Source organism: Bombus pyrosoma, linkage group LG7, assembly GCF_014825855.1.
Source record: "Bombus pyrosoma isolate SC7728 linkage group LG7, ASM1482585v1, whole genome shotgun sequence".
Taxonomy (NCBI): domain Eukaryota; kingdom Metazoa; phylum Arthropoda; class Insecta; order Hymenoptera; family Apidae; genus Bombus; species Bombus pyrosoma.
This window is the reverse complement of record NC_057776.1, coordinates 9,497,438-9,524,644: the sequence shown is the minus strand read 5'-3', so window position 1 is coordinate 9,524,644 and position 27,207 is coordinate 9,497,438. Positions and strand designations below refer to the sequence as shown.

At 36.7% G+C, this 27,207-nt stretch overlaps 4 protein-coding genes across 12 annotated transcripts in view; 1 reads left to right on the top strand and 3 right to left on the bottom strand.

Moving 5' to 3' along the window:
• Positions 1–751: 751 nt before the first annotated feature.
• On the bottom strand, positions 752–2,650 carry LOC122569207 (polyadenylate-binding protein 2-B). 3 transcript variants are annotated; one of them, XM_043729879.1, is made up of 7 exons: positions 2,510–2,650; positions 1,798–1,934; positions 1,589–1,703; positions 1,411–1,478; positions 1,080–1,321; positions 904–996; positions 752–823 (listed from the first exon to the last, which is right to left on the bottom strand). In XM_043729879.1, exons 2-7 carry the CDS (start codon positions 1,930–1,932, stop codon positions 790–792), a joined length of 687 nt encoding a protein of 228 aa, XP_043585814.1. In that variant the 5' UTR covers positions 1,933–1,934; positions 2,510–2,650; the 3' UTR covers positions 752–789. The 3 variants fall into 3 exon arrangements, with proteins under 3 accessions (XP_043585814.1, XP_043585813.1, XP_043585815.1); XM_043729878.1 differs by having other exon boundaries at positions 2,518–2,648; XM_043729880.1 differs by lacking the exon at positions 2,510–2,650 and adding an exon at positions 2,240–2,435.
• Positions 2,651–2,887: 237 nt separating this feature from the next.
• LOC122569209 (magnesium-dependent phosphatase 1-like) lies at positions 2,888–4,323 on the top strand. Of its 3 annotated transcripts, XM_043729882.1 has the most exons (5): positions 2,889–3,133; positions 3,228–3,282; positions 3,356–3,577; positions 3,655–3,852; positions 4,118–4,323. In XM_043729882.1, exons 1-4 carry the CDS (start codon positions 3,088–3,090, stop codon positions 3,809–3,811), a joined length of 480 nt encoding a protein of 159 aa, XP_043585817.1. In that variant the 5' UTR covers positions 2,889–3,087; the 3' UTR covers positions 3,812–3,852; positions 4,118–4,323. The 3 variants fall into 3 exon arrangements, with proteins under 3 accessions (XP_043585818.1, XP_043585817.1, XP_043585819.1); XM_043729884.1 differs by lacking the exon at positions 4,118–4,323 and having other exon boundaries at positions 2,890–3,133; positions 3,361–3,577; positions 3,655–4,009; XM_043729883.1 differs by lacking the exons at positions 3,228–3,282; positions 4,118–4,323 and having other exon boundaries at positions 2,888–3,133; positions 3,376–3,577; positions 3,655–4,010.
• LOC122569201 (probable DNA primase large subunit) lies at positions 4,035–5,741 on the bottom strand. Its single transcript, XM_043729859.1, has 4 exons — positions 5,418–5,741; positions 5,022–5,290; positions 4,362–4,936; positions 4,035–4,288 (listed from the first exon to the last, which is right to left on the bottom strand). The coding sequence occupies exons 1-4, from the start codon at positions 5,594–5,596 to the stop codon at positions 4,040–4,042; spliced, it is 1,272 nt and encodes a 423-aa protein (XP_043585794.1). The 5' UTR covers positions 5,597–5,741; the 3' UTR covers positions 4,035–4,039.
• Positions 5,742–7,753: 2,012 nt separating this feature from the next.
• The window catches only part of LOC122569185 (discoidin domain-containing receptor 2-like), a 158,214-nt gene continuing 138,760 nt past the window's right edge, over positions 7,754–27,207 (bottom strand). For 4 of the 5 annotated variants that reach the window (XM_043729810.1, XM_043729808.1, XM_043729812.1 and 1 more), the window contains 5 exons: positions 25,768–25,877; positions 21,396–21,596; positions 20,159–20,251; positions 13,278–13,419; positions 7,754–12,749 (listed from right to left, as the gene is read on the bottom strand). In XM_043729810.1, coding sequence (XP_043585745.1) covers positions 12,399–12,749; positions 13,278–13,419; positions 20,159–20,251; positions 21,396–21,596; positions 25,768–25,877 — 897 coding nt within the window. In that variant the 3' untranslated portion in view covers positions 7,754–12,398. The remainder of the gene's footprint in view (positions 12,750–13,277; positions 13,420–20,158; positions 20,252–21,395; positions 21,597–25,767; positions 25,878–27,207) is intronic. The other variant, XM_043729809.1, reaches the window with a different exon arrangement.

The window sequence follows — 27,207 nt, the reverse complement described above, 5'->3', positions numbered from 1 at the left end:
TATAAGTCTATAATATAAATATAAACACCACTTATTTATTTAAGAACAGCACAATACAAAATATTTAAATCTGCAAAACTTTTGGCAATAAGTAGATTAGAGTACAATAAAAAAATAAAATAATGTTTTAATATAAATGTTTCTTCTGTTTTTAATAACGTTTAAAATATGGCCAAGTGTTAAGGATGAATACGAATTTCGAGCACATTCCTAAGGAAGCTAATGTATCTAGATATAAATTTTACAATATTCACTGTAAAAGATTGATGGATACTCTGTATAGCATTTTTAATTTTAGATTATTTGACGTCATAAAAAGATTTACAAGATTTGTTAAATTATATAGATACATCAGAACATTAAAACAAGGATCTAGTACATACAATAACTGTCACTGGAAAAATAATAATTTTACATTTATCCAGGAATGGCTAGTGAATGTTATAATAGTTTATTTTATCATTTATCTTAGTATTTATAATTTTGGAATAATATTATTTTTGACATTTATTACTTCACCAGCTTTTCCTATAAATGCATTGTTCTATAATACATACATTGACTGTTCAAACAAAAAGATCTTTAATTTTATAGTGTGATTGTACAATACAAAATATATTAGAAATACCTTCTGTTTACTGCATGTAATTGTTTTATGTATAAAAATTTATTATACTTTCATCAGATATTTTATGTTTGAACAATCACATAAACAAAATATCTCATAAATCACAATAATATAAAAACTTACCTGAATTTGTCAAATTGCAGTAAAATACATTAAAACGGTCAATACGGCATGTAGTATCCTCGCCTATAGCTTCTATGTATAGAGAATATTAAAAAGAAATATTTTATTTTGTTTGAATTATAAATAAATATATATTTAATTCTACAATATACCTAGGTCGCCTTATAGGTCTATATCCGAAATATGCACTACCACGTATGATTCCTCTGGCTATACCTCGGTAACCTCGCGCTCCCCGTGGACCCCTTAAAGTTATTTAAATATATTGTAGTTATTATCTCTAAGAAACATATAGATATAATATACATGTAATGTATTTTTAAAGCACCTATTTGTCACTGACAATCCAGGTCTATTTGTTCTTTTAGGCATTACTTTAATTTGACGTCCTCTAAACATAGATTCATCTATTGCCATAGCTGTTTGTACAGAATCACGTTCTGCAAATTCTATGTAAGCGAAACCCTTGGGATGTCCATCAAATTTATTGCATAATATTGTTACTCTGTTAATACTGCCACAACCATGAAAATGTTGCTCTAATTCTTCTGCTGTGGCACCGTAATCAACCTTTAATTTTGCATAGTGTATATTAATTAATAACTTCTTAATGAAATAAAAAGTTGTTTACTGCAATTTGGATGCAACATTTAACTTACATTACCAACATAGATGGACCTATTATCAACTTCCATTTTGTCTTCAAGTGACATATTTAATGGACTTGCTAAAAATTTGACAAAATATTATGTAATCATTTAAAAAAAAAATGTTCATGTACAAAATTATGACACTAAATTTTGATATATGCTAAATTTAATATAATCTATAACTTACTTATTCCAGGTGGACTACCCATATTCATTTGTTTGTCCACTTCAGATTGTAATTGTTTTAATTTTTCTGCTTCTTCTTCCATTTCCCTAACACGTGCTTTAATAGCCTCTAGTTCCTATAATTAAAATATAAGAAAAAATTTAACTTATAAAGAAAAAGTAACAAAAACATTTGTTATTTATTTGTTATAATAAAATAAAACAAGCTACCGGATCATCAATATTTGCTTCATTTAATTCACGTTTTACGCCATCGCACTGCATAATAGCATCTCCATCTTGACCATTTTCAAGTCCATCTAGACCATCAATATGATCAGCAGCTAAAAGATCCGATTCAGACATTTCTGCAATAAAGATATAAAATACTATTGATATATAAGATATATAAAGATATAAACATACATATAAAGGATATAAATGCTAGTAATAAAATATAAATATTTTTACTAAATATAGTATCGTATAGTATTTTAATTTAGATTTAAATTAAATGAATAGAGGTTAAATTAACAAATTATTATTAAAAAAGGATAAATAAAACATTCTATTATATACAAGATATATTGCATAGATAAAAAATAACTATTAACTGAAATTACTGAGTAATTTACAATATCAAAAAATTATTCATATTAGCAATATAACATACCAAAATTGTTTCAGATGCGGTACAATATAAAAAAATATATTATATTACTTCCTTTCCTTCGCTCTTTTTGTTTAAATTAATGTAATTATAAAATATATTCGTATGATGATAAATATACAAAAAACTAAAATCAATTTAAGCAACAATACAATCTGATAAAAACAACTCCAATAGCGTGCAATGTAACAAAATATACGTTCGTAATCATTGCGATGTATAAACAATATATAACACTTATTGTTGTTAATTATACAAATAAATATAACGTACGTGTATACCTTCAGACGTTGTTATTTAAAATAGTAATTTTATGATAAATTTAATAATTATTTTTAATCAACACTTCACGATTCCACAAATTGGCTAAGCGAGATTGACGCTACTACTGAAGATACATAAGTTAGAAAACATGTATTCCTTCTATGATTGGTTGCAGCGAAATTCAGGAATTTAATGTTATTGGTGGAAATAACAGATTCCCGCATATATGAAAATCTAATGATCGTATAAGACTGTTTTTATTAAAAATACAAACTTAATCTTAAAAGAAATAATATTATTCTCTTATACATGAAATATAATTTTTATTCTGCTCTTGATATAAGAAAAAATTTTTTAACAATTGCTAGTACTTTACTATACTACTAAGTACTATTGTAGTCATGTTAGCAATATATGATTGTAGTTTTTTTACGTATATAGAGTTATCATCTTGATATCATCGTCAATCTTAAATAAAAATTATATTTTAAACATATATAATTTATAGAACTGCAGAAATATTCTCAATATTATTTGTGCAATAATTCCAGTTTAAGGTTATAAACAGTAAAAATCAGGAACGAAATATGTGTAAAACAAACTGTAAACCGAAAATAATTATCTTTGACTTAGGTTAAAAACTTTTTCTTTTCTTTCTTACTTTTCTAATTGTTTTCTTATAAAGAAATTGGTATTTTATTAAAATAGCAATTTAATAACGTTTCAGACTATACTTTATGGCCATTTTGGGTTGATACTCATGTTATTCCTCCTTTTAAAAAGTAAGTTCAAGGAACATAATTTTAACATATATGATTTTATGATTGGTGAAAATTTCTATTGAATTCGTTTAAGAAAAGGAAATGATGTAGTAGATTCTCGTGGTCAAATTATACAATATTACAAAGAAGTACCTAATGTTTTAAAACATTTATATGAAGAAGGATATGAACTTGGTGTTGCATCTCGTACATCAGAAATACAAGGTGCTAAACAATTATTAAATCTGTTTGATTGGGACAAGTATTTGAAATATAAAGAAATTTATCCAGGATGTAAAGTAACTCATTTTTCTAAGTAAGTGTCAATGAAATTTCAGTTTTATTTGTTCCCACTTATCTAGAAAAAGTTGTTTATAAATTATTGTTTTCTAGGATTCAAAAAGCATCAGGAATTGATTATAAAGATATGGTGTTTTTTGATGATGAAAATAGAAATATTGTTGATGTGGGTAAACTTGGTGTTACTTGTATATTCGTTAAAAATGGTGTGAATCATGCACTTGTAGAAAGCGTTCTTAAAAAATGTTAGATAATCGTATTTTTGATGATGAACATGGAAATATTATTGATGTTGGTAAACTTGGTGTTACTTATATATTTGCTAAATATGATTTGAGTCATGCACTTGTAGGAACTATTCTTAAAATATTTTAAGTTTTATAATTTTAGAGAAATGTTTTTATATTTTATTGCACTGAATATTTGAGATTAAAATGCTTCTAATTTATATTTAATACCAAATTCATGTTTTATATATCTAAATTTGATTAATCATTGTAAAATAATATTGTAAAGGGCTATTAATAACAATATTATTGCTGTTATTTTGATTTAGCATCCTAAAATATTTAGCACAAGAAATCTGAGGAGTTTGAGAACATGTAGTTTTCAATAAATTTGTTACACAATCACTTGATAATGATAAAGATAAAAGATCTTTTAAAGTATTTACATCAAAGCTTTTAAATGGACATCCTCCTTCATACATGGGATTTGATGTATTCATCTGATAACATAATAAAAAAGCATGAGTTTGAACTAGATACAAAACTTTCTTGACATAAGAAAATATTACTTACACATATCAACTCGCAAGTAGGAGATTTATAATTTTTCCGAGATCCTTCTAAACCATAAAGGTGACGAATACTGTATATAAATTTTCGTTCATTTGATTTCCAATTATGTAAACAATTAGAAGAACAGGAATGAGGTTTAGAATATTCTTCTTTCCAATAATTTATAGCATCTTCTAGTCTCATTCCACCATCTTTTAAAAATAAACTATAATAAAAACGAGCATAGTGACTAAGTCTATGTGTCGTCCTTAGTTTTGTGTGCAGGTGTTGCATACAAAGCGGAAAATTTTTTATTTCTATGTCTATATTTTTTTTAGTTATATGTCCATATTTGATAGATATTTGATTCTCTTGCAATATTTTAGAACGAATTTTGTAATATAAGTAATTAAGTCTAATATCCTGATTTATAATATATTGTGCTTTTGATTTCATGCATATTACTTCATTACTTATGTAAGTGTAAAACAATGATTTTAATATTTTTTTCCATTTGGAGCAGTATACAATAGCATATCCTGCATTCAAGTCTAGTTTTCTTTTCTTTATTAAATCTGGTACTGCCTCATGTCTCACTTGAAAAGATAAAAATTAACATAATTTTTAAGTCATTAAATTATAAGTATAAGTTGACCTATATACATGTGTGTGTGTATATACCTTTAGTTTTAAAAAAATCACAATCCTCTGTATGATCTTTTGATACAATATGTTTAAAGACAAGCGGTTTTGAGAAGAAACTACATATATCGATTAATGTTCTATTAATCAATCCTTTTTTATCTTTAAGCTCTCCTAATTGATATAAAATACTCTTAAATAGCCTATATAATTGCCTTGGTAAAATATAATTCAGCCTAGTTTGGAATAATAACGTTTCTCGGATTACCCAATAATTACGTATCTCCTGTGACACAGATGCTAATAATCTAAAACAGTTATTTATATATTGCAGAATTGCTACATTAAATAATAAATTAATAGATTATATTAAAAAACCTCATAAATTTGTATGTTTGAAGATTAATAATTATTGTAATCGCTTGAAAAACTTACCGCAATATAAAATGTCCAATTTTATCATATACTGAATTTTCTAATAAATACTCAAAATCACCATTAAATTCATGAGGTTTACCCTCGTACAATAATTGTAAGTATTCTAACCTATCAAGGACGCACTTTTCTATAATATGAAACGATATTTGTCCTGTAGGAGTTTTAATATAAAACATTTTTTAAATAAATAATACTTTTAAAGATCATTATTTTTTAATTACAAAAGATTTTTGTATCTGAATAATTGCTAACGTTAAACATTGTTCAAAACTATTACGTCCGACTATACTTGAATAATCAAGACTGAATATCACATATAAATTTATTTTATTGCAATACTTAAGACATGATCTTTATATGTTTAACATATTTTCATAGTTTACTTATATTCTGAGTAAATAAACAAGTTACGATTACATTTTCATGGTTTCTTTGTCAATCTAATTTTTAAACAATGGTATTTTAATATTTTGTAATTCTTTTTATGACTACTAAAATTGTATGTTTCGTGTTGTTTATCCACATTTAAATTCATTTTTTAATTTGCTATATAACATTTAATTGAACAAAAATATTATACTTTTCATTTCAATTCAATAACATGGTAGATTTATGAACATCATGTGATTTGAGAACACCTGTCTTATTTTAACGAGATTGGTGTAGTCATTTGAATTATATATTAATACTGAACAGCATAAATTACTTTCATCCAGTGTCTAATAATACCGTATTGAATATTTGAATACAATTTATATTTAGATATATTCAATGCTTACTTTGTAAAATTAAATAGATTGAATACAAATTTTTTTAGCAATTTTTCAATGCTTAATTTATCTTAGGAAGAGAAGAAAAGGCAAAGAATTACTAAATAGTAGGTTTTCGTTGAAATGTGTAATATTGTTTCATTTGACTGTTCGATACAAATAGGTTTTATCGTTGTGCTTCCCGCGATTTCCTGCTACTTGAACTTACAACGTGTACTTCCGTCTTTATCGACACATACATATAAGATATACGAATAGAATTATCTTACGCAAGACTTAGATTATCCTCAATAACGTTTAATTGATAGTTCGCACTTAGAGGCAGACAGATAGAAATAGAAATAATACAATAGTCGACAAATAGGTTTCATTTATAACAATGTACAAACGTACATGTAATTATAATAGAAGAAATAAAAAGGACATTATGTTAAAGGTGCATGTGGAAACATTTATTTTTAGGGCGCGAACATTTCAATCTTTTTCTTTCTTTTTTTTTTTTTAATTAAAACATAATTTAGAACAACACGTTCTTCGTATGCCGTGTTTCTTCGTAAAAGATTTACTTTAGTTATTATAAAGTGTCATAAATGACTAGTTGGATTCTACACCGTAATACTGTACAGGGTTTCTCAAGTGTCGAAACATTTTCTTCTAAAATTCCGCGACAATCTTGTGTTCGTATATAAGTTAATATTAATTAAATAATTTAAATGATAACAGAAAATAACTTTTCTCGTTAATCAGACATGATAAATTAACGTTAAGACTGTTTATTATGTTATATTTATTTAATATCTTAAAAATTTGTAACGAAATGTAAGATAATTATTTTCTATATATATAATTATTATTATTCTCGATCGGAATTTCAGAACAAACATGGAATGGAGTACCCTATACACATACGTGACTATCGAGTAACATGTATACTTTTATGATTTGTCCCTTAAATTGTCACCTGTATAGTACAAATAATTCCTAGATCGTTGTACATTGGTATATTACCAGTTTCCCAGTGAAATTTAATTACATTTTCTCGCTCGCTTTCTTATTACTAATTAAAAAATATATATATATATATATATGTATATATTATAAATACCTATATATATATATATATAATTTCCTTTACATAGTCTAGTTATATCAATTTTGTTTAAGCTTTATTAGCCATAGACAATCTGCTTGGTATTTACAGAGATTAGATACAAAATTATAAACAGTTCTTAGTACAAAATAATTTTATGACTATAACGATTAAGGTTTAATAGCATAGAGCAGGCCTAGGCAACCTTTCACGGCCTATTAGCAGGTTTTCTCTTTCCTTCCCACTCTTTCCCTCTTCCTTGTTTTTCTTTTAAACGTGTTAATGATCATAATCATTCAGATGAAACATTTCACATTTACCAGATTCGCCTGGAGTGTGATATTTACAGATTCTGCAACATTAAGTTCCACTTTTCACCAAATACGCTTAGTTGCCAGGAAGAACATCAACCGGCCGACATCAGTTTTCATTATAATGCTAAACATTGCCTACCAAATGTTTTGTAACAATTATTCGGTATGTTTTGACAACAATAAAGCAAGGAGAACTATCTTATATTATTCTTATGCCAAGATAGAACCACAAGAAACGATTCAAGTCGATGAAAAATTATTTTCTAGATGAAATATTACAATACAATATTTAATAATTTTTTGGTAGTTTATTTAAATTATTGGTTGTTGAAAATTATTGTCCCACGAAGAGAAAAATGCAAGATGAATCGAAAACTGAATGTATAATGGTATGTTATAGTGAAAAAGCCAGAGATTGCCTGTGCCTGAGTAGAAGATATAGCTAGGTGAGCTCTGCACAGTCTTCCGTGATTACCTCTACATTTCTCTCAATTCCACGTCAGATTAACAATCGGGTGTGCCGGGAATCTGATTCAATAAGACCACAGTTAATGACGCTCTTTTATCTTTGCGAAATTATAAGAGAAATTTGCTTAAAACAGTCGAAACTATGGAAAGTTCGTTTTACATGATGGAATTCGATAACTAATTAACAAATTCGTTGATGTATTTGTCGTAAAAAGAGTTACAGATTTTAGCTGTATTGATGAAGATAAACAAGAAATATTCAGTAAACATAGACTGGAAAATTAACCCTGTCAAATTTATATATTTAAGTTCCTATTTCAGTGTACAATAAATAATCTGCGTTAGCTGAGTATTTTTTGTTTATTTTTCGCAAATAAGGTAATAGGGATTTGCTTCAGCAATGGGGCTCGTTTTAAATGAATTAAATAAATTAAGTATTGGAAAATTGCTAAATAACTTTCATCCAATCTATTTCATCCTGTTCTCAACTCGTAAATATTTGTGCATCTTCGATAATCTTGTATTCATCTTTAAATCGAAAGGCTTATTAAAACGATCACACCTTTTCTGTAAAGAAATGTTATCTTTAGAAATTTTAGGATATGTTTGTAATAAATATAATATATAATAAATACAGTACAATTAATAAAATATTATGCGAGTATCGATATACGAAAGTTATTACAATTCGGCCACGAGATTAAATAGGAATTTCTTTTCTTCAATACTTAATCCATTAAGTAAGTCAATAATGGAAAAGTACCCTGTATAGAAATCTTTTGCTATTTCGTACCATGCAAAACGTACTTAAACAAACGGGTTGAGGAAAATGCAAATAAATACTTTGCAAAATCTAATATAAAACTGGTCGTGGACTCGGTTACAGTAGGAAATTGGAACGAAACGGCAATTCCACTGTTTACGCAATGCTCTTCTCATTGTCAATACTATTTGCAATAGCACCAACATGGAAGATTGAGCGATCCCGGAAGCCTTGGGGCTTAAGCGTGATTGTCGATCGTACACTTGTCGAAAAACATTCGTTCAAAGGGAACAGAAGAGAAACGAAATTCGTTCGCTTCACAAAAAGTTCGACCGATTTCCAATTCACCCCGTTAACTGGGATCGTCGAAATCAACGTAGAGCTCACGAACCAAAGTGACGTTCATGAAACATTATTAGGTTCGTTGAAACGATTGTTTTCAAGCGATCGATGTAATAATGATGGAGAATATCTACTGACAGAATATCTTCTCGAAAAGGAAAGGATCAACTTTTAAAAGCACAGGAGATAAGATTCGTTGCAACAATGTCGTTAAAATAATTGCTATATAAATGGATTATCTTTGTTCTTCGTTCTAATAGACTTCTTCAATGTTCTAATTCTTAACGATCGTTGGAAACAATACTAAATTACTCGAATAATGTAGGACAAATATTTGAATAGAGGGAAGAACGTGCATTTTTAAGTATATTTTGTCTCGAACCTTAGGAGATCAGAAGCGAATCTGCATAATTTTTTATGAAGTTCTCTTAAGAAAACTTCATTCCTTAAGCTATCTTTCATCAGCTGATATTCATTTTTAGTTTCTATCAATAAAGATAATTCTGTCAGTCGACGAAATTGAGACAGAACGCAACGTAAGATAAATAAACCCCTTTACTACTGAGATTTCCGAACCGGTGTAGGTACAGGTAGGTACGTAGAGATATACTAAATTATCACATGAGTAGACAAGTGAGTTACTCGTTAGCAGTAGGGGCAACGATACAGCCAAAGGCAGCAATATGCTTATATCGATGAATCTAAACGCAACTATGATTCGTTTTTCTGATGTCACATGCGAGTGACGGCAGTTTCTTTTCAATTTTTTCTTTTTTTTTTTTCTTTTTCTTTAACTTGACGCTAATGAAGTGAAAACTATTCGTGTGAATCTCTATTTTAACAAGGTGCCCAATTTCAGTATAAAATTCTACACTGTTAAACTGTCCTACGTTACCAATACGGAAAACAGTGTCCCTTAATATTTCTTTTTTTTTTTATTATCGATAACATCGTAAACTGATCTACGCTTGATTTGAATTTATATTATGATTATCTCGTATATTTTTACCCTTTTTTATTTTCCACTTCTTTCCTCGACTCTTTGTTTCCTTTGTTCAACGACAGAGAAGCAAACTTACGAATATGTTACGTTTAAATTCAACGCACGTACGATTTATATACGAACGGCTATGTCTCTGATATATCTACTTCTTACGCGGCGTTACATTAAGATATATAAATAGTATTTTTAATGTTATAACGGTAACATCACCTACTTACTAGATATTGCGAATGCTATTAATAGTATTCATCTTGTATAAATACATACGGAACATAACGAATCGAATGATTAATTAGTTGAATGTCGTGAGAATAGCATCGCTAAACGAACATCTGACTTGGAAATCTTATAAACTCGTCGTTTTCTTGTCCCTTCGCATTTTTATTTTCTTGCTTCGTTCCATTACGAAACCAAGACTCCGATATGTTGATAACGTTCCAGACTTCACACCGAAATATTCTGTTGCTATCCTTAGAACGACCAATTCCGTTGGTTTCTCAACGAAATCGTGTTGACGAAAGAGACAAAAAGGAACACGGTTCCAAAGACGACACGCAAAGACGAATTGCTTGTACGCTGCTAATATCGCCGTCTCGTTCGCGTTTGTCTCTCTCAGCGCAATAATAAACGTCTTCTACTTCTCGATGTACGTCTATATGTACAATATACTAGTTCTTTTCTTTGTCTTTGTATTGATCCCGCCTATCATATAAAGTTACAATTATGATGTGTCATAGTCATGGTGAGAGTCACCATTTGTCAACAGCGAAATATGTATATCTTCGTGAATCACGAACTACATGATATCGCCGAGCTCTCACGCGAAAATTGCTACTTCGATACATTCGCCGAGGCTAAAAACTTTGTTAAATCTTTTTCAATCTACAATTCGATTCTCTGCTTAATAACTTAACGATTTAGTTTCGTTCCTAAATATTACCCTAATTTTAATGTAATCCGACCGAATACAGAAGCCATAAAATAATACCATGGCGAATCTTTCTAGTTTACGATGTATGCGATGAGAGCCCTATCGTGTACGAATTACACGAGAAGTTCGATAGTCTTCGTTTCCTTCGTTCGAAGCAAAACCCTATCGAGCTGCCTAACGATTACGATAAATTTACGCACGATGAATTGTAACCACCTATACGTTCACAAACACACGCATTCATACTCGTTTTTTCATATGTCATAATCTTTTTTCCCTTTGTCTACTCGATTGACAACCCACGAAGGAGTTTGATACTTAGTTACCATATTGCCATACAATTGCAATTTCTTTCCTTTCCCTTCTCCTGTTCAGCCATTTTCTTATTTTTCTTTTATTGTTTCTTTATAAAGGAAAGACATGTTCCAAAGGGTAACTTCTAATATCTTAAACGGCGAGTATCTCTTATTTACCTCGAAGATATAGACGTATCTTTAAATCCATGCAGGAATGTTCACAGCTGTATTATAATTACACGATATTGCTCCTAAATTTTCGACGATCATATCGAGGATCAACGGATCGCTCGAGATCTCTGCTGTCTCATGCGTGAAACTGTCACCAGATTTCGCGCAGTCCAACAACTTCGGTGGACAAAAGTCGCCTCGCGTTCTCTTCGCTCGATTGTCGAATTCACAGTTTTACATTTGCATTCTTTATATGCGTCTTACGTCTAAACAACGGTCTCGTCGAATATGCTCTCGCGTCTAGATCGTCTAGCGTCTCGACGAATCTCGCTGACTTATGTACTAAGCAAATACGATATTTCTTCGAGTATCTTCCTACTATTTCGACTTTGACACGGACAGTCCTTTTATATCTATGACAGTGCTGCGCGATGGATTATTCACATCAGTTTCCCTGAAAGTCGTTTCGAAGTCTTTAACGCCCCTACGGAATATCTCTTCGTATCGGCATCGTTCGAAAGAACTGTTTCGTGGAATAAATTATGTAAGCAGCCTGAAGAGTTCGATTTCGTTGCCGGAAACCAAGATTGAACCTTATCGTTGTATCTTCTTCTTCGATGTTTCTATACCTTTACGCGTCTCGATCCTTCGTTCGAGTACATCGAAAGCTTGCCTCGTCGAAGAATTTAGAACTTTGTTCTCATGGTTATCCAATGTGGGTAGACGGCGTCTTCGACCAGCCCATGGTCTATGTTCGAACGTCGTTTAGCCGGGCACGCGTGGCAACCGCCACGAACCATGTGCTCCTCGACTTTACCGGACGTTCAATATCAGGACGTGGGCGCGTAGCCGAGGTTCTTCCGCTGGAGAAACATCGAGATCTCCCGGAAGGTCGGCCTCTCGGTCTCCTCACGTCGCCAACAATCCAGCATCAAATCGTAAATATCCTTCGAGCACGCGGTCGGTTGCGGTAAATAGTTGAAAAGGTTATCGGTATTCTCTTTGCAGCCGCTGTTCTCGCCATCGGCGTCGGTACACTCCGTGGCGCGATGCAATCGTCGCAGGCTCTGGACCACTTCCTCGTTCGACAAGTGCTCGTAGGGGACCCGTCTGCCCAGGTTCAAGATCTCCCACAGGGTCACGGCAAACGCCCATACATCGCTCTTCGTCGTGTACTTGCCCTGTGAACGATCGTATCGATTATTGGTTTCCTCTGGTTAAAAAAAATTTGGCTGCACGCGATATTGCTTAGATTTGATCTTAGAAAGCTGTGTATGTTTGTTTTCGAGTTGGGTTTAATCGATAAAATCTTTTTTATATCCATGTCACGATTGTTAAAATAAATAGCAGTAAAAGTAACGGTAAATGGACTTTATCGTGCGTAATGAGAATCGAACATTTTTTAAACGTTGTTTGATATTCAACTCGATAATGCTTAAAACTAGATATATAGAAAACATGTATATATGTATGTATGTAATAAAAACAAAAGCTGATAACAGTAAAAATTAGTACGAACGATTGCTTAAAGATATTTTTAAATGGTCATACGATAAAAAGATATAGTTGAATTGTACAGGCATATTGCGACGATTCGAACTACAATAGCTTCGTATATCGGTCATACACGATTTGTAGACAATTCGAAAACATGCATGCATGAGGCAATGTATATCGTGTTCGACTGGTATCGTTCGAATAAAGCTTACCAGGAATATGGATTCCCAGGCCATCCAGCGTATCGGCAGGGGTACCGTGCCATCGACTTTGTAATAATCGCTCGCGTACAATTCGTTGTCCGTACCAAAATCCGAGATTTTAATGTGATAAGCTTTGCCCACCAAGCAATTCCTGTAATCGAAAATCATCGTTATCGATGAACGCGATGAATCGACTGTTCTGCTCTACAAACGTTCCGATCTGCGTCACTTAATTAACTTCCGAAACAACATCGAACGAGCTTTTATCGTTATTATCGTTATTGCTAACGATCATCTAATTTACCGCACGATAACTGCTTCCATAGGTTTTTGATTCGTGTTATTTCGTCCGTCAAATTTCGTTTCCAGCGCGTTTCACGTGGACAGGAAACGTTGATCGGCTCCTGTGTTTCGTTTGTAGCTTTCGCTTGCTAAAAGGGTGCAGTTTTCTCTGTGCACCTCAAAGGGGAAACTTGTATCGAGAACACTTTGGGAATGATTGTAGGCTCGGCCGCAGATACGTGAATCAGTTCCGACTTCAGCCGGAGAATTCGAATACTTTTCCGACCGATTCATTTCGAATGAAAAAGGCACGGTTCAAATCGATCTCTCGTCGGTATGTGGGGTGCATAGCGTGGCCGCCAATCTGCATACGCGTACGCATTCTGTGCATGGTAGCCGACCGGAAGCAGGAATGGCTGCCTGCAGGCTGTATTTGCACGTACGTGTAGATGAGCTACGTTTCCTGTACAAGCACACGCAACTCTACAATCGAACGTAGCGTTGTGGCAAAGTTTACAAGCGATCGGCTGGATCGTTGAATGATCATCGTGGATCGTTATGAGACGGGATAAGGTTCGCGGTCGTAAAAGAATGCGAATCTAAATACGCACGTATCGTGTTCTATCACGTGTACACGTTTATGTATGTACTGTATACATTAGCAGATTTATATACGTTTGTGTATGGTTGTATGGGTGCTGCTATAATTCTAGTTTATATATAATATATAATTCAGATGCTGGTTTAATTCTAACTGGATTTGAAACGAGTTGTGCTTAATTATGTCTCGACCTATCCCGAAACGTTGAATGCTCCATTGCTTGAGATAATTAGCGAGGTTTAAGATAGACTTGGGCGTTTAAATTTGTTATTAAACGTCTCGTTTCTATGGTATTCGGGGACGGAATGTTTCTAGAAGGATAAAAACTTAAGAAATACCAAGTCGCTTAGAAGTACCAAATTCTGTAATTAATTCGCCGTTTGTAATATTAGATTCCCATTAACTCTAAATCGCAGAGGTGAATTCTCCTTTCATAAGGCTTTCAAGAACGAAGTTAAGGGAATCAGGCTACGGAGAAGTGACAAGAACGTTGTCACGCGATAACCGACGCGAATTACAAAGTTCGCCCATTAATAGAAATGAATCAGTTCCGTAGAGAAGTTGCACGATGGTCGAGCACATCCGTATACGTTTCTCGTTGTCGCGAAACGGTGTTAATTCGTGTCTTCATAGAGGACACTCGAACACCGCGAAATATCCATCTAACAGCATTCCATTTTGGTGTCGGTCGGTGGACTGCCTCCTGCTTTCAAAGACGAACTATAATTCTCGCCGAGACAAACGAGCAACTGAACGGTATTTGAGTATCCAGCGCTATCGAGTGAATGGAGTCAATTAATTTCGACGGTGGAACAAAGCTTCAATTTGCAGCCAGAACCTAGGTAATTAGCCGCACTTTATCGATCACATTATTGGCTATAGCATGTTCCTGGAGTACACGGATGGCGACGACGACGACGGCGGCGACAACGATGCTGACCTGATCCACGGAAGTCCTGGGTCAGAACGTTAATGCAATAAGCAATGTTCGCTAGCCAGATCCTATTGAGCCCCTGTGTGAATTATATTAAGTGGAAGTGTCTATCTGCAGATACTAGTATGTTTGATTCGATTATAATTGGATTTCGCGACAAGCGGCGATAGCTAACGACTGACGAACCAACCTCAAACCACTGATGTTCTAATTCGAACTACTCTGTTAAACTGTACTCCGTCGCTAATTATATTTTATAAATACTGCTCGCGAACTTTCCACACTCTCTGTAGACTTTGCTTACGATTTTTCGTTACTTAGGTACTACTCAGTCCCGGTATTAAGTTATTCATCAAAGAGGGTCTTGAAATATTCAGGGGGTCCGTAATGCGCGACAGAAGACTTCTTGCTCGAGTTCAGACGAACGAATCCTCCCCGAAGACAGAGGGTATCTACCCTCGACAACTCGAGAAGAGTCACTCGTACGGCTATTATCGATTGTCACTGCGTTCAAGTGTCTTCGGCGATGCCCTCGCGTTAGTCGTCGAGCCAAAGAGTTCGAAGGCCCTGTGTGCGATCGGCCGGACTTCGACCTCGTGATGTCTCGATGCCGTCAGATCGAAAACCGAGTAGCAGAGGTTGCTCTTGTCGTTAGAAAGAGGGAGATGGGAGAGGTGAATGATCTAAAAAAAAAAAAAAGAAGAAGGAAGCGAGTAAGGGAGGAAAAGAAGAAAGGGACGGTAGAAAGATGTGGGAGGTAGAGAAAGCTATTCTCTACATTTGTAATCGAAGTCGGAACAAAGGAAGAGCCACGCTTAGTCGGGGTTGGAGTACCTACATTGAGTCTTCGTCGTTCTCCATGATCGAGCTACACGTTCTTGCGGCGTGTGCGACCACTATTGCCGTTTCTGGTAACACCATCACCATCACGAACCATCACCATCGCTATTGGTATCGCTCTTATCCTGACGACCACATAGAACCGTTCTGTGTACGTGTATGCGTGTGTGCTGCTCCTTTCTATCGTCTTTCTCTTTATCCTTAAGTGTTTCACTCATACGCGCTTACTCATATACTCTCTTATATCCCGATCACACGCACGTTCTTCCTTTCCTCGACTATTATAGAATATACGTACACGCACACGAATATACGTACGTATACACACGTACACACGTACAAGGAAGAACCCTTCCGTCCGTTCTCGTCCTTTTTTCGATCGTGCCAATTGAATTGCATTACCGTTTGATCAGCGATCGATTCTTTCCTCTTTTCCACTTGGTCCGGCTCCGAGAATGACTTTATACGGCGCGCACTCGCGAATAAAATAAGGTGCCAGGAGAAATTGGCTGGCGAGTGTTAGGATAGGCAGTCGGGGTTGCGGAGCTTCTCCGACACCGGCGATACATACGTGAACTCGCCCCTTTCAATTGATTCTTTCCCTTTTACCTTCACTCAGATTTTCATCATGCTCGCTTAAACCTCGATTGATTCCCAGCGAGATTTATCTTACCCTCTGAAAAGTACTTCAAATCTCGGGTCTCAAATTCGAATGCGAAATATTCTTTCTTTATATCTGACTACAATATGTTGGTCAATCAATGTTATTCCGTGCACACGACAAAGTTAGAAAAGTAACGAGTCATTGACTATGAATCAAGAAAAGAACATGTGGGAATGTAACAGAGGTATAAAGTTACCTGTTCTTGAAAAAGAATTTTTAGAGACGAAGATTATAAGCTTTGGATTACGAGGTTCGTAAGAGGTCTGTAATAAGCTGATCTCTTAATTCCTCTTTCAGGGCTACTTCAGACTTCACAGAAAGCAGTTGCTTTTTCACGATGCGAGCTTAATTGATCGTGGCACGCGATGCACGCGCGATGTTTCGGTGGACGAAAGGAATCAGGTTTATAAAAGAGGACGAGCACAGGATAGGCCACCTATCGTGGACGTTGCTCTTTCAACGCGTTACAGTCAGCGGAAGAATTTACGCGGCGGTCATGACGAAATTCCCGCAGAATCATATGTTTCGCTGGAAATCGTCGGTTCGTCGCGTCAACGCCTATCATCCGGACGGACGTTTATCTACGGCATTACATTTTGATTAAATTCCGGGCCACCATGAAATTCTGATTCCTTTGCAAATGGATTCACCGCGTTTGCGACTGCTCTCCAGTTACATCGTGCGACAACAGGTCGTTCACGTTCGACGACCAGCTCGGTAAAAGCCGGTTAAATATTTTCGTCGAACGTTCTCTCGCCGCCTCGTTACGAATTCTCGAAAATCGAACGAGTCACGATTCAACCTGATAAAATTTAACGAGTCAAATTCATCGAGTTATTTACAGTTATTTTTCTCTTCTGATTTCGAGCATTGTTACCTTGTTAATTGAATTTTGCATTGAATTTTCCACTGAAATATAAATATTTCAGCCATGGTCAAATAGGTTAAATGGTAAAACAGAGAATGGAAAAACATGTGACGTGTGTTTAATTGTTTAAGAAATACTCCAGTGGGCCACGAATTTTGTTTGAACGAATTGCAAAGTTCTATTTTATGAAACGTTCCTTGTTAAACATTGCCCAACGAACGTGTAGCTTCGTGTTTTCGTTAATGTTCAAACAGAGCTAGGTTATTTTCCTGTTCTCCGTTCATTCGTGAAAAATTGAAATTCGTGTGTGACGGATCTCGTGTGCAGCTCTCTCGCGATCACGGATATCGCATGTTATACGCGAAGATTTAATAAAGCTGATAGTAAAATAACTTTAGTTTTTGCAATTTTTCAACAAGAATCTTCTCTTTGAATCGACAAAGGGCTGTTTAAAGCTTTGTGGCAACCGAGAAATACGTTTTCTTTCGTCGGATCGTTTGAGGACTCGGACCGTACGAACTTTGATGTTTGGAATTTCCATCTCTATAATTAACCTACATCGTAACTAAAGAAAGAGGAAGAAAAATGCAGGAAACATTATGCTTTGCATCAGAAACATTGGACTTGCGACCGATAATATGAAAATAATTAAATATCATTTTTCTAAAGTCAATGTTAAATTAATTGTTATCGAAACATAAAAAGAAATAAAAATGTCTGATGTATTTGAGGAATGGCGTAGATGATGATGACATCGACTTAAATCTGCCTCTAATAATACTACGGATAGAACGTACAGGAAGCGCATCCTGGTATTCTATTAAGATTTACGAGCGGTCGTTTGAGAGACACTGGTCAACCGGAAACTAGGTTCCACGTGTTGTAAGAGCACCGCGGTTAGCGTGAATATGTATGTAGAGCACATATGCACATATGTGCATCTATACTTCCCATCGATTCAACGGGGATGGCCATTGCATTTCAATAACAGGAACATGGATGGGTTTCGTTGCATACCGGCTATACATATACGCTTTTGTCTGTGAAAGTCAAGGGTTTCTGATCCTGGATATTATACGTCTTGTGCGGAATGTCAAAGATCATCCAGTTCTATTGGCCAATAACAGAGCATTTGTTAGTCTTTAGGATTTTCTCCGAAATTTTTAGCAAATCTATTGCCTCGTCGATATCAATAAAAATAAAGTAAATACCTATATTAAGCGAAGTCATTTTTTTTTATGAAATACAGTTGGATATAAAATATATTCCAGAAAATTTATTTCGGGTCGATTAATTGAAAAATATAAATATAGTGGACTATTACTATCACGTACGGGGCACAATATTGGCGAAATTGAATGACGCGTGAAACACATCGAAATAAAATTGATCGCACCGATATCGAAACGTTTCGTAGAATTGGGAATGTCCCATATTACGAAAATACTCTTTCTAGGGGCTGTCACGCTTGTACACTCTATAAAAGTTTATCAAGCCTTCCTGTCGAATCGAATGTAATTTTGGTACTGGTACGTTGTTAGGAGATTCGTGCTGTGATAATTTCGTACGACTGGAAAGTTACGCCGGATTTTACGAACAACCAGGTCGAACTAATTTATAGTTGTAATAAACCGAGCAAACAATTTTGATGTTGACGCATAGCCGATAATGACTGCAACGTACACGTTTAATCGTTATTCCACGGGAAAATAAACTACCGTTCTTGCTATTTTCCGCTCGACGTATCGCTAACGAATCGCTGATTTCCCATGTGGTTTTGCGGCTTCGTTTGTTTTGGGGGCTTATGGAAATGCGCTCTGGGAAAGCTATAATTTAATTTCAACTTCAGCGACAAACCCCGATATCGGGTTTTCGCTTTCCTGCGAACTGATGCTTATCACGTTCCGAAGAACCACTTCTTTAAGCGGTATTTATTTCTGACCATTTCGTTAATCCTCAATTCTTTCAATTTTATTTTTATATCACATATCAATATTTACAGAATGCTTAGAGGCATATCGATTATACGAATACTTTCCCACTCTTTCTTTTGTAAACATTGTGGATAGATAACACAAAAGTAACTTTCAAAATTGCGATACAAATTTTTACCGGTACAAAAAGATAATCACGCTACTGGAATATTTTGTATACAAGTATGTGTATTCATAAACCAAGGAAGTAACATTTTCTTAGCTGGCATGGTGTCTTATAGAGACGGAATGATGGGTGAAAAACCAGAAAATGCCATTCGGAATCGAATGTAAGTACGAAAACACAGGATTATATTCCAAAGCGAAAGCTACAGAAATTCGTCTTCCTCTATGGAATATCACATCACGGTAATCCTTTCAGGAACCTCGAAAATTGCTTTCTCCGTATTCGTAGCTACATCTGTGTTGCGCCGACGCGACGAGCGGTTAAAGGGAAATGAAATCGCGAAGAGTACGAAACAGCTTGATTAAAGGACGTCATTTATACGCATTCCCTGTTGTATTCCACGGGCTAGAAGTCGAAACAACATTTACGTATCTCTCTGTCTTCTCTCTTTCTTGTCGACTCCTCCTATTTAGAGTAACAAAACATCTGCGCTACGGACGAAACGATGATAGTTTGGATGTGCGCCGCTAAGACGCGTTTATCCTCGTGGGAAAGAGAGATCCGGCCGGATACGTTCGCTCGAACTTCTCGTCGTACTCACCTAGTAGCCAGATCCCGGTGCACGAAGTTCAGATTCTCCAGGTACCGCATGCCCGACGCGATTTGCGCCGCCATGTAGATGAGACAGTTGAAACTGAAACGAGGAAAGCGGCGTGAGTTGCAAGAGGACGAAGTTAAGGCGTGAGACTGCAAGCTTTTCAGAGATGGGATGAGTCAAGGAGAGAGGGAGGGGGAGGGTGATAGGAAAGACAGATAGAGGAACAGAGAAGAGGAAGGCCTGGTTGGTTGGAAAGAGACGGACGGGTTCGTGGGAAACGACGGAACGCGAAGGGGGTTGCTGACTGTACTCGAAGGTTACGTCGCTCACGATTAATAAACGCTTCAAACTCCAACCTGGGCGAAACTTATTGGGTGTTAACTTCGCGACGCCTCGCCACAGCGGATGGAACTAAACCACGAGTCTTGCTGACGAACGCCGATGTTTCACCGGAGGAGTTATTGAAATTCTAGCGTTTGATTAATTTTCACGCGTTGCCTCGTAGGCATGGGATCAATCTCACTGTGTACTTGCGAATCCGGGTCAATTTCCGTACGAAAGTTTCGTAGGATGCGAACAATATTCGTTACAGTTTCTGATGTTTTATTGCAGTTTCTGTACTTGTAAAGGGATATAACGTTGGTGAATAATGTAAAATACGACGTGTAGTTATAAGTATTTAGACACTTGAAAAAATGAAATTATGCGAATGTAGCGTAAATACTATAGATTATGTACAACATGGATTAAGATTTTACTAGAGTTCGATGTTGTAGATGGAAAGCTATTACACAGACTAATCTTCTGGTTAAAGTACTCATAAAAGGCTCGAATCTCCTTGCTGAAAGTTTGATTGTACTTGAAAGTACCGCTTACTCGGGATACTTGCAAAGAGTTCTAACCCACCTTGTGAAGATTCGAATCTACTTAAAAGTATTTTCCCTTTTTTCCGAAATCGTTACTCATTAGGTGTTTGAAAGTACGCAGATAGTTTCGATTTTACTATTTGAAAGATATTTCCAAGATCCCATCTCTACCTGATGCAATTTTTATTTACTGTCTAAAGTTTATCAGACTGTGATTTCATTTTCTAAACGTTGTAACGAGGTATTCTACTTTCGATATTTTTTATACTGTTGCATATTATCCGCATTCGGTACGTATTTCTACGTTTAAATTTAACAAATGCACGAACATCCGCGGATGATTGGTTTTTGAGCGTCGTTAAATGGATAGTTACCTGAGCGTTTTGACACCGATCGGCATAGAATGGGCATCTTCGGCAGTGATATGCGTCTTGAGGAATTGGCAGAGATCTCCATGCTCCAGGTACTCCATTACTACGCAATATGGCTCTTCGCGGCAGCAAGTACCCAGGACTCGGGCGATATTGCGATCCTCTAGAGCTGCCAGGATCCTGACGTCTCGTTGGAAATCCATCCTTAACAGATCCATAGGATTTACTAACTCGTGGCTTTATTACCTACGAATATTTGGTTTAGATGATTCGATCATTCGGCAAAACCAAACATTTGAATTCCAATTTCTTTCCTGCATTCTAACGTCTTCTTTTCTTAGGTAATCTTATTACTTGTTATCTTCTTCAAATTTCTGACGCCAAGTCCCGTGTACATAAACAGAAATTCCGTACGATAAAAAAGAAATAAAAAGAGGAAAAAAACAAGTATAAACGTAGAAAACCGTACACAGCGTCCAATTTTACATCGACACGAGGCAACTGGAAGATTGTTAAAGCAAATGGAGCCATTGCTTGGCTCGGCAGTGTCCATCGCGCGAAATAACCGTAAGATTTTCGAAGAAAGTTTCGGCGTTTCGTTTGTATACAGGGCACCGGAGGTAAAACGAGCCCAAGACGTAGCCGTGTCGAGGGAAGCTCTGCTTTTCAGAAACGCGGTAACAAGACGCGTTTCCACGCAGCATCGTTACTTCAGCCTTACTTACGATCGACTTGGTAATGGCACTCTCGCGTGATAGCTTAATGCGGCCGTTAACAAAACTACGTGGCTCGTATCGATTCTCCATAAACTGCGAATTCTGGTGCGTTCCATGGTCCTGGCACCTCGGAACGTCGCGTGGGCGACAAATATATTCCTGATGGGGCTAAATTGTAAGCGAAATAATACGTTGCCCGTCTCGATGTCCGTAGGTGGAGCGCGTTAATTGCAGCTTGTCCATCGTCTTCCGATTCTCCTTATCAAATGTCCGCGTGATCAAGCGTCCAGAGAACGTCGTTACGCTATCTGTTCCGCAGGGATAAGCCTAAGAGGTGCGATTCATTTTTCCAATGAATATTCATGAAAGATAGGCAAGGCAAGAAATCGAGAGATAAAAATGTTGGCGAGTAAAGAAACACGGATATAATGAGAAGTGTCCGAACAAAGCTGAACTACATTGGTGATATTGCCTTTGACCTTGCAATCAAGTTGAATGTAAAAGTAAAGCTACGTTGAAAAACATTATTTCTAAAAAAAAAAAAAAATTGGATTTCACAAAATCGAAATGTTCGAACGACTCTGTGTTTGTTCGTGAAAATTGAAAGCATTGTTCGATGGCTGGAGGACCGAAGTTATACATATTCCCCGAAAAATGGCCGCGATTGTTAACGGAGGGAGAAAAACTCTCTTCAATAATGAACGAAACACGAAACGATGGAACGGTAAAAGGGTGCTCAGAGCCGGGAAACGTGAACGCGATTAAATCATATCGCGTATCCGGGATCGAAGAATTCAACGTGCTGTTTTTTAACGAGAATATGACCGGCAGAACATTAACCAGCTCGTTATTTAACGTTGTTTTGAACAAAGCGTGCGCCATCAAGAGAGTCGATATCTGTATATATCTTGATGTCGGCTACAACGCATAAAACATTCCTTATTTGTTCCGAGCAGAATCTTTCGTGAACGTAGACCAGTCGTCAAGAGCGAGCTGGCATTCTTGTTGCGTGTTTGGACGAGAGAGTTGAATTGGTTGGATCGTTAAGCGACCATCAAACATTTGCAAAGTGAAAGCCGAAGAAAGACGAGATTTTTTTGTCCTTGATGGTGAGATCACGTGGATAAGTTGAAAGCACAAGGTGGAAGCGCGAGGTGGAAAAGGAAGTGGAGCAAGTTCCAGTCACGATAGGGGCGCGATAAGTCATCCTCGCGGTGGGAGACTTGTTGCGTGAGCAGACGTTCGAAGAACCGTGGAAACCACGGAGGAACCATGGGTCGAATCGTTTCGTTTTTTATTTACGACGGTGCGTGCGCCGCTGGTCTTCGAAGCATCGATATTTACACAAATCACGATAAAGCGGAACGACAAGAGTATATTAGTAGAAACGATTGGTGTACGTGATAAATCACGAACGCGATTACCTCTGTTGATACTACGAGGAGAGTTTCGAAATCTATTGGGTCAGCTCGAAAGCGAGGCAATGATTTTCCCATTGAAATTGACGCGTTGCCGTGTTGATCATTGGTGAGCGACATTGGCAGCTTCGATTAAGTACGTTCTTCTTTTATCATTTTATGTTACGCGGTTACCATTTTTTATATTCATTGAAATGTCCAAGTGATATTAATGGGTCATAAATGATTACAGAATTATGTGATCTAATTGAAACCTAATCTTAGACCTATCGCAGTCACGTACGATTGGTTGAGATGTAAAGAGAATGTAGTATTTCATAAAAAAAAAAAAATTGTACGACGCTAAAGATAACGAGAAACAGCGAAGAAGCTTTGCATGTAAAATACCATTCTAAGGAGAAAGATATTACACCGCGTCGAAGCGTGTGCTTTAAGACGCTGGAGCAAACTGTACGTTAGTGGAGCACTTTTCCCAGGATCTCCTCGCTAAAAGCTCAAAGAAGAAGAAAAATCTTCTACGAACTAAATAGACTACGTAAACGACTCGTCTTACGCATCCTTCTCGTCATCACCCGTGCGACATCATCGAAATTAGTTAGAAACTAGAACGTCACGGTCTTAAAAGTCTTGAAGGCGAATCGTTTTTCCGTTCTCCTTTCCAGCAAGCATCAGATAACTCATTCGCGACGATGAAACTTTCCTTATCCCCTCCCTTGCACAGAGTTTCTCGGTCACAAAAGCTGGAGGGAGCTGCAACGATGTCCGATGGACGTTGTCGATATTCGTTTCGGAAGAAAGCTTTGTCGTTTGTCCCTGGTGGATTCGTTTGGTTTGCTCTTCCTGTCCCCTGGCCAACCACCCTATGATCCCTCTTTCGCGTCGCCACGAAGCGCGGCGAACTCCCGATACCCTATCTCTTTGGTCATTGTATGCAAATCTATTCCATTCGTGGAATCGAACTGGCCTTTTTCTGATGTCTAGCTTGATAGCCGCGAGAACGATCGTCTTCGCCGGTATATCTGGACGTTTCACCGCCGTGTGGTTTCCTCTATAAAACGACACGGCCACGATGCGACCGCTAGAACCAACAGGAGAGGGACAGAGAGAACCGGTGGCCCCGGTTTTGGAGGAAAAGAAAAACCGGGACACATTCGGGAAGAGCCAGCAACGCTATGAATTTTATGCACAGGGCAGCTATTCCGGGGATGGCGATCGCTCGATGCATTCGCAATCGGTTTGTATCACGACCTACGTTGCTCCTGTGTACGATGCTGCTAGCGAAATAGACCCGATTTCGTTGCGTTATACTCGCCAGCCATTGTGTATCTTGCAGGTAGCATCGGTATCGAGGACGCCGTTTCCTCGAACGGTGCCATTTATGTTTCTTTTTTGGTTTTAATCGTAATACTTTTGAATGGGTTTGAGAGAGATTTTGTAGATAGGTTCTAGTCATTATTTTCTATGCGAGAAGTGTTAGAAGCGTCTCTTTGTTATAACGACTATTGTTGCTTGTAAGCAGAGGACTTCTACTTTGGATTGCCGATTTTAACGAAACATTTAAGGTAGGTAATCCGGACTTCTTTTTAATTAGGTTTTCCAACTGGATAGTTGAAAGATAGGGTAATAACGTCTTATGTCAGGGAAGCACTGGGCTATTTCTACTTGAATCTTGAAATAAACGTTATCCTTCTCCTTTTCTTTCTTCCACTTTAACTCTCTCTCTTGTTTTACGCTTCCTTCTATTTCTTCTCTTTCTATCTTTTTCTCCTCCGCTCCTTGCTTGTTCTATTTCTTCGAAGACATTGGTAATATTCCACTATTTCAAGAATTTGTTGAAATTTTCCATGGCAATTAATAAATAAAAGTCGGTACTTCGAAAACTTCGAATTATCGTCTTATTAAATCTACCGCTATCTTGTACTGCCGAGGCAGGATAAATTAAATATAAAAAATTAGTCATAACGAGCCGATCTTTCATCTTTCTTATCACCAACATCCTTCCCGATGATCAGTCGACTCTTTGAAAAGTACAGCCTTGGTTGAATAGAAGAAGAAATCTTGCGTAAAATCAGGTCTCGCGTAAACGAGACCGTTCTTCCGCGGTTGTAAAATGTTTATCGCCCTGACGTCGAGAAAAACGGGACAAGAAGATGCGGGGCAATGGCTCGATCGAGTTCGTTGTAACGGCGAAACGGAATGCAAATTGCGTGCGAGCGATGCGCGCAACTTTTCTATACTCACTTTTCTTTCTCGGTGACTTCCGGCAGTAAAAATTTGACGGCGACGAGACGCTTGCCAACGGTGGTCGTCGTTCCGTATTCCGGGATCCCTTCTGCTTCCGCCACGTACACCTTTATGGGCATAATTTGTTTACATTTTACACGGGAATCGTTTTCGTTCGGGATCGGTCGGCTATGAAGAAGAATTCTCCCGGTGCCGACCGTTTATTACAAAATAAAATGTCTGGGTATCGCGAACTGCTCGTTAAAGCTATAAATTCGTCTAACGAGAATGGATGATCCCTGAATTAGATTATTCGTCGTACGGCGAATTTATCGCGAAACTTTCATCGGAACGGTTATACTCGCCGCCACGTTTGTGGAAGATGACCGTCGATAGCGGCCAGTCAGACACCGGAAGTCAGATAAGGTCCGATACACACGAGCGATACGATATCGTTTCAGTTTCGTAGCGGTGACATCGCGCGATTCAGCTTTACATTTTCAACAGCGATACTGTATGTTTGCGTGCATCGCGTTATTAGAAATACATTAATTGACAGGTTCGCAGCGATACGGGGTTAACAATATCGAAATTGTATTTATGGGAAGAGAGAGAGAAAAGTACAGGTTTCATATTCAAAAACAGGAAAGCTTATCACTACGAACATACCAGTTGACTTTGAATTCATAGCACGCTTTAAAAAACGGCTTGATTTTCAGCTAGTTTTTGTTATTTTATTGAAATTACTGAAAAGTAGAGCAATGCCCTTATAGCAGCCCCTTTGATTCGTCGAATGGCATAGCTTCACTGCTACGACATCGTTCGCATCAAGCTCAACACATTCTCTGCTATCGACGTGCGAATTACGTCGATGCAATTAACCAAGTAATGTTACCGACGCGATTGCCGTATCTTCATGCTTTAAGCGTGTCAACAAAATTCATCCCGCGATTCTACAAAGCAGTAGGCCGTTCGTTGGAACAGCAATCGTAGATGTAGAATTAGGCTGTGTTTTAGTAAAAGCGAATGGGTTAAACAATTAACATTCGAGCATTGTCGCTGTCACATACGATATACATCGAAATCCAGCCGGGAAATTAGTAATTTTCTGATGGTAACCGACACCATTACCCTGTGTGGAGGGAACAACGATTAATTCCGTGCTTGATCCGCGGTCGAGATTTCGAAGTCAAAGCGATCGCGTGTATGTAGATGCAGCGGCCGGCTGACACGGCCGAAACTCGAACGGGAGAGAAGCATCTCTCTTGGCCCGGTCATTAACGGTGTGCCAGCGGCCGGATAGGAAACAAAAGGGAATTATTAGCTGCTCTAACGCATTCGAAACTGATTATCCTCGACGAGCTAGACGAGGCGCTATTGTGACGGGAAGAATAACAGGGTGGACACTTCGTTAATCGACGTATTGTTGCGCGTAGCCAGTGGCGAATTGTCCGTGTA

Coding starts and splice junctions, on each gene's coding strand:
- LOC122569207 (XM_043729879.1), bottom strand. CDS start 1,932: ATGTCTGAATCGGATCTTTTAGCTGCTGATCATATTGATGGTCTAGAT. Junction 1,704..1,797: donor AAGCAAATATTGATGATCCG/GTAGCTTGTTTT, acceptor TTTTAATTATAG/GAACTAGAGGCTATTAAAGC. Junction 1,479..1,588: donor GGGTAGTCCACCTGGAATAA/GTAAGTTATAGA, acceptor TCAAATTTTTAG/CAAGTCCATTAAATATGTCA.
- LOC122569209 (XM_043729882.1), top strand. CDS start 3,088: ATGTGTAAAACAAACTGTAAACCGAAAATAATTATCTTTGACTTAG. Junction 3,134..3,227: donor AATAATTATCTTTGACTTAG/GTTAAAAACTTT, acceptor ATAACGTTTCAG/ACTATACTTTATGGCCATTT. Junction 3,283..3,355: donor GTTATTCCTCCTTTTAAAAA/GTAAGTTCAAGG, acceptor AATTCGTTTAAG/AAAAGGAAATGATGTAGTAG.
- LOC122569201 (XM_043729859.1), bottom strand. CDS start 5,596: ATGTTTTATATTAAAACTCCTACAGGACAAATATCGTTTCATATTATA. Junction 5,291..5,417: donor ATTGGACATTTTATATTGCG/GTAAGTTTTTCA, acceptor TAACTGTTTTAG/ATTATTAGCATCTGTGTCAC. Junction 4,937..5,021: donor TGATTTTTTTAAAACTAAAG/GTATATACACAC, acceptor TATCTTTTCAAG/TGAGACATGAGGCAGTACCA.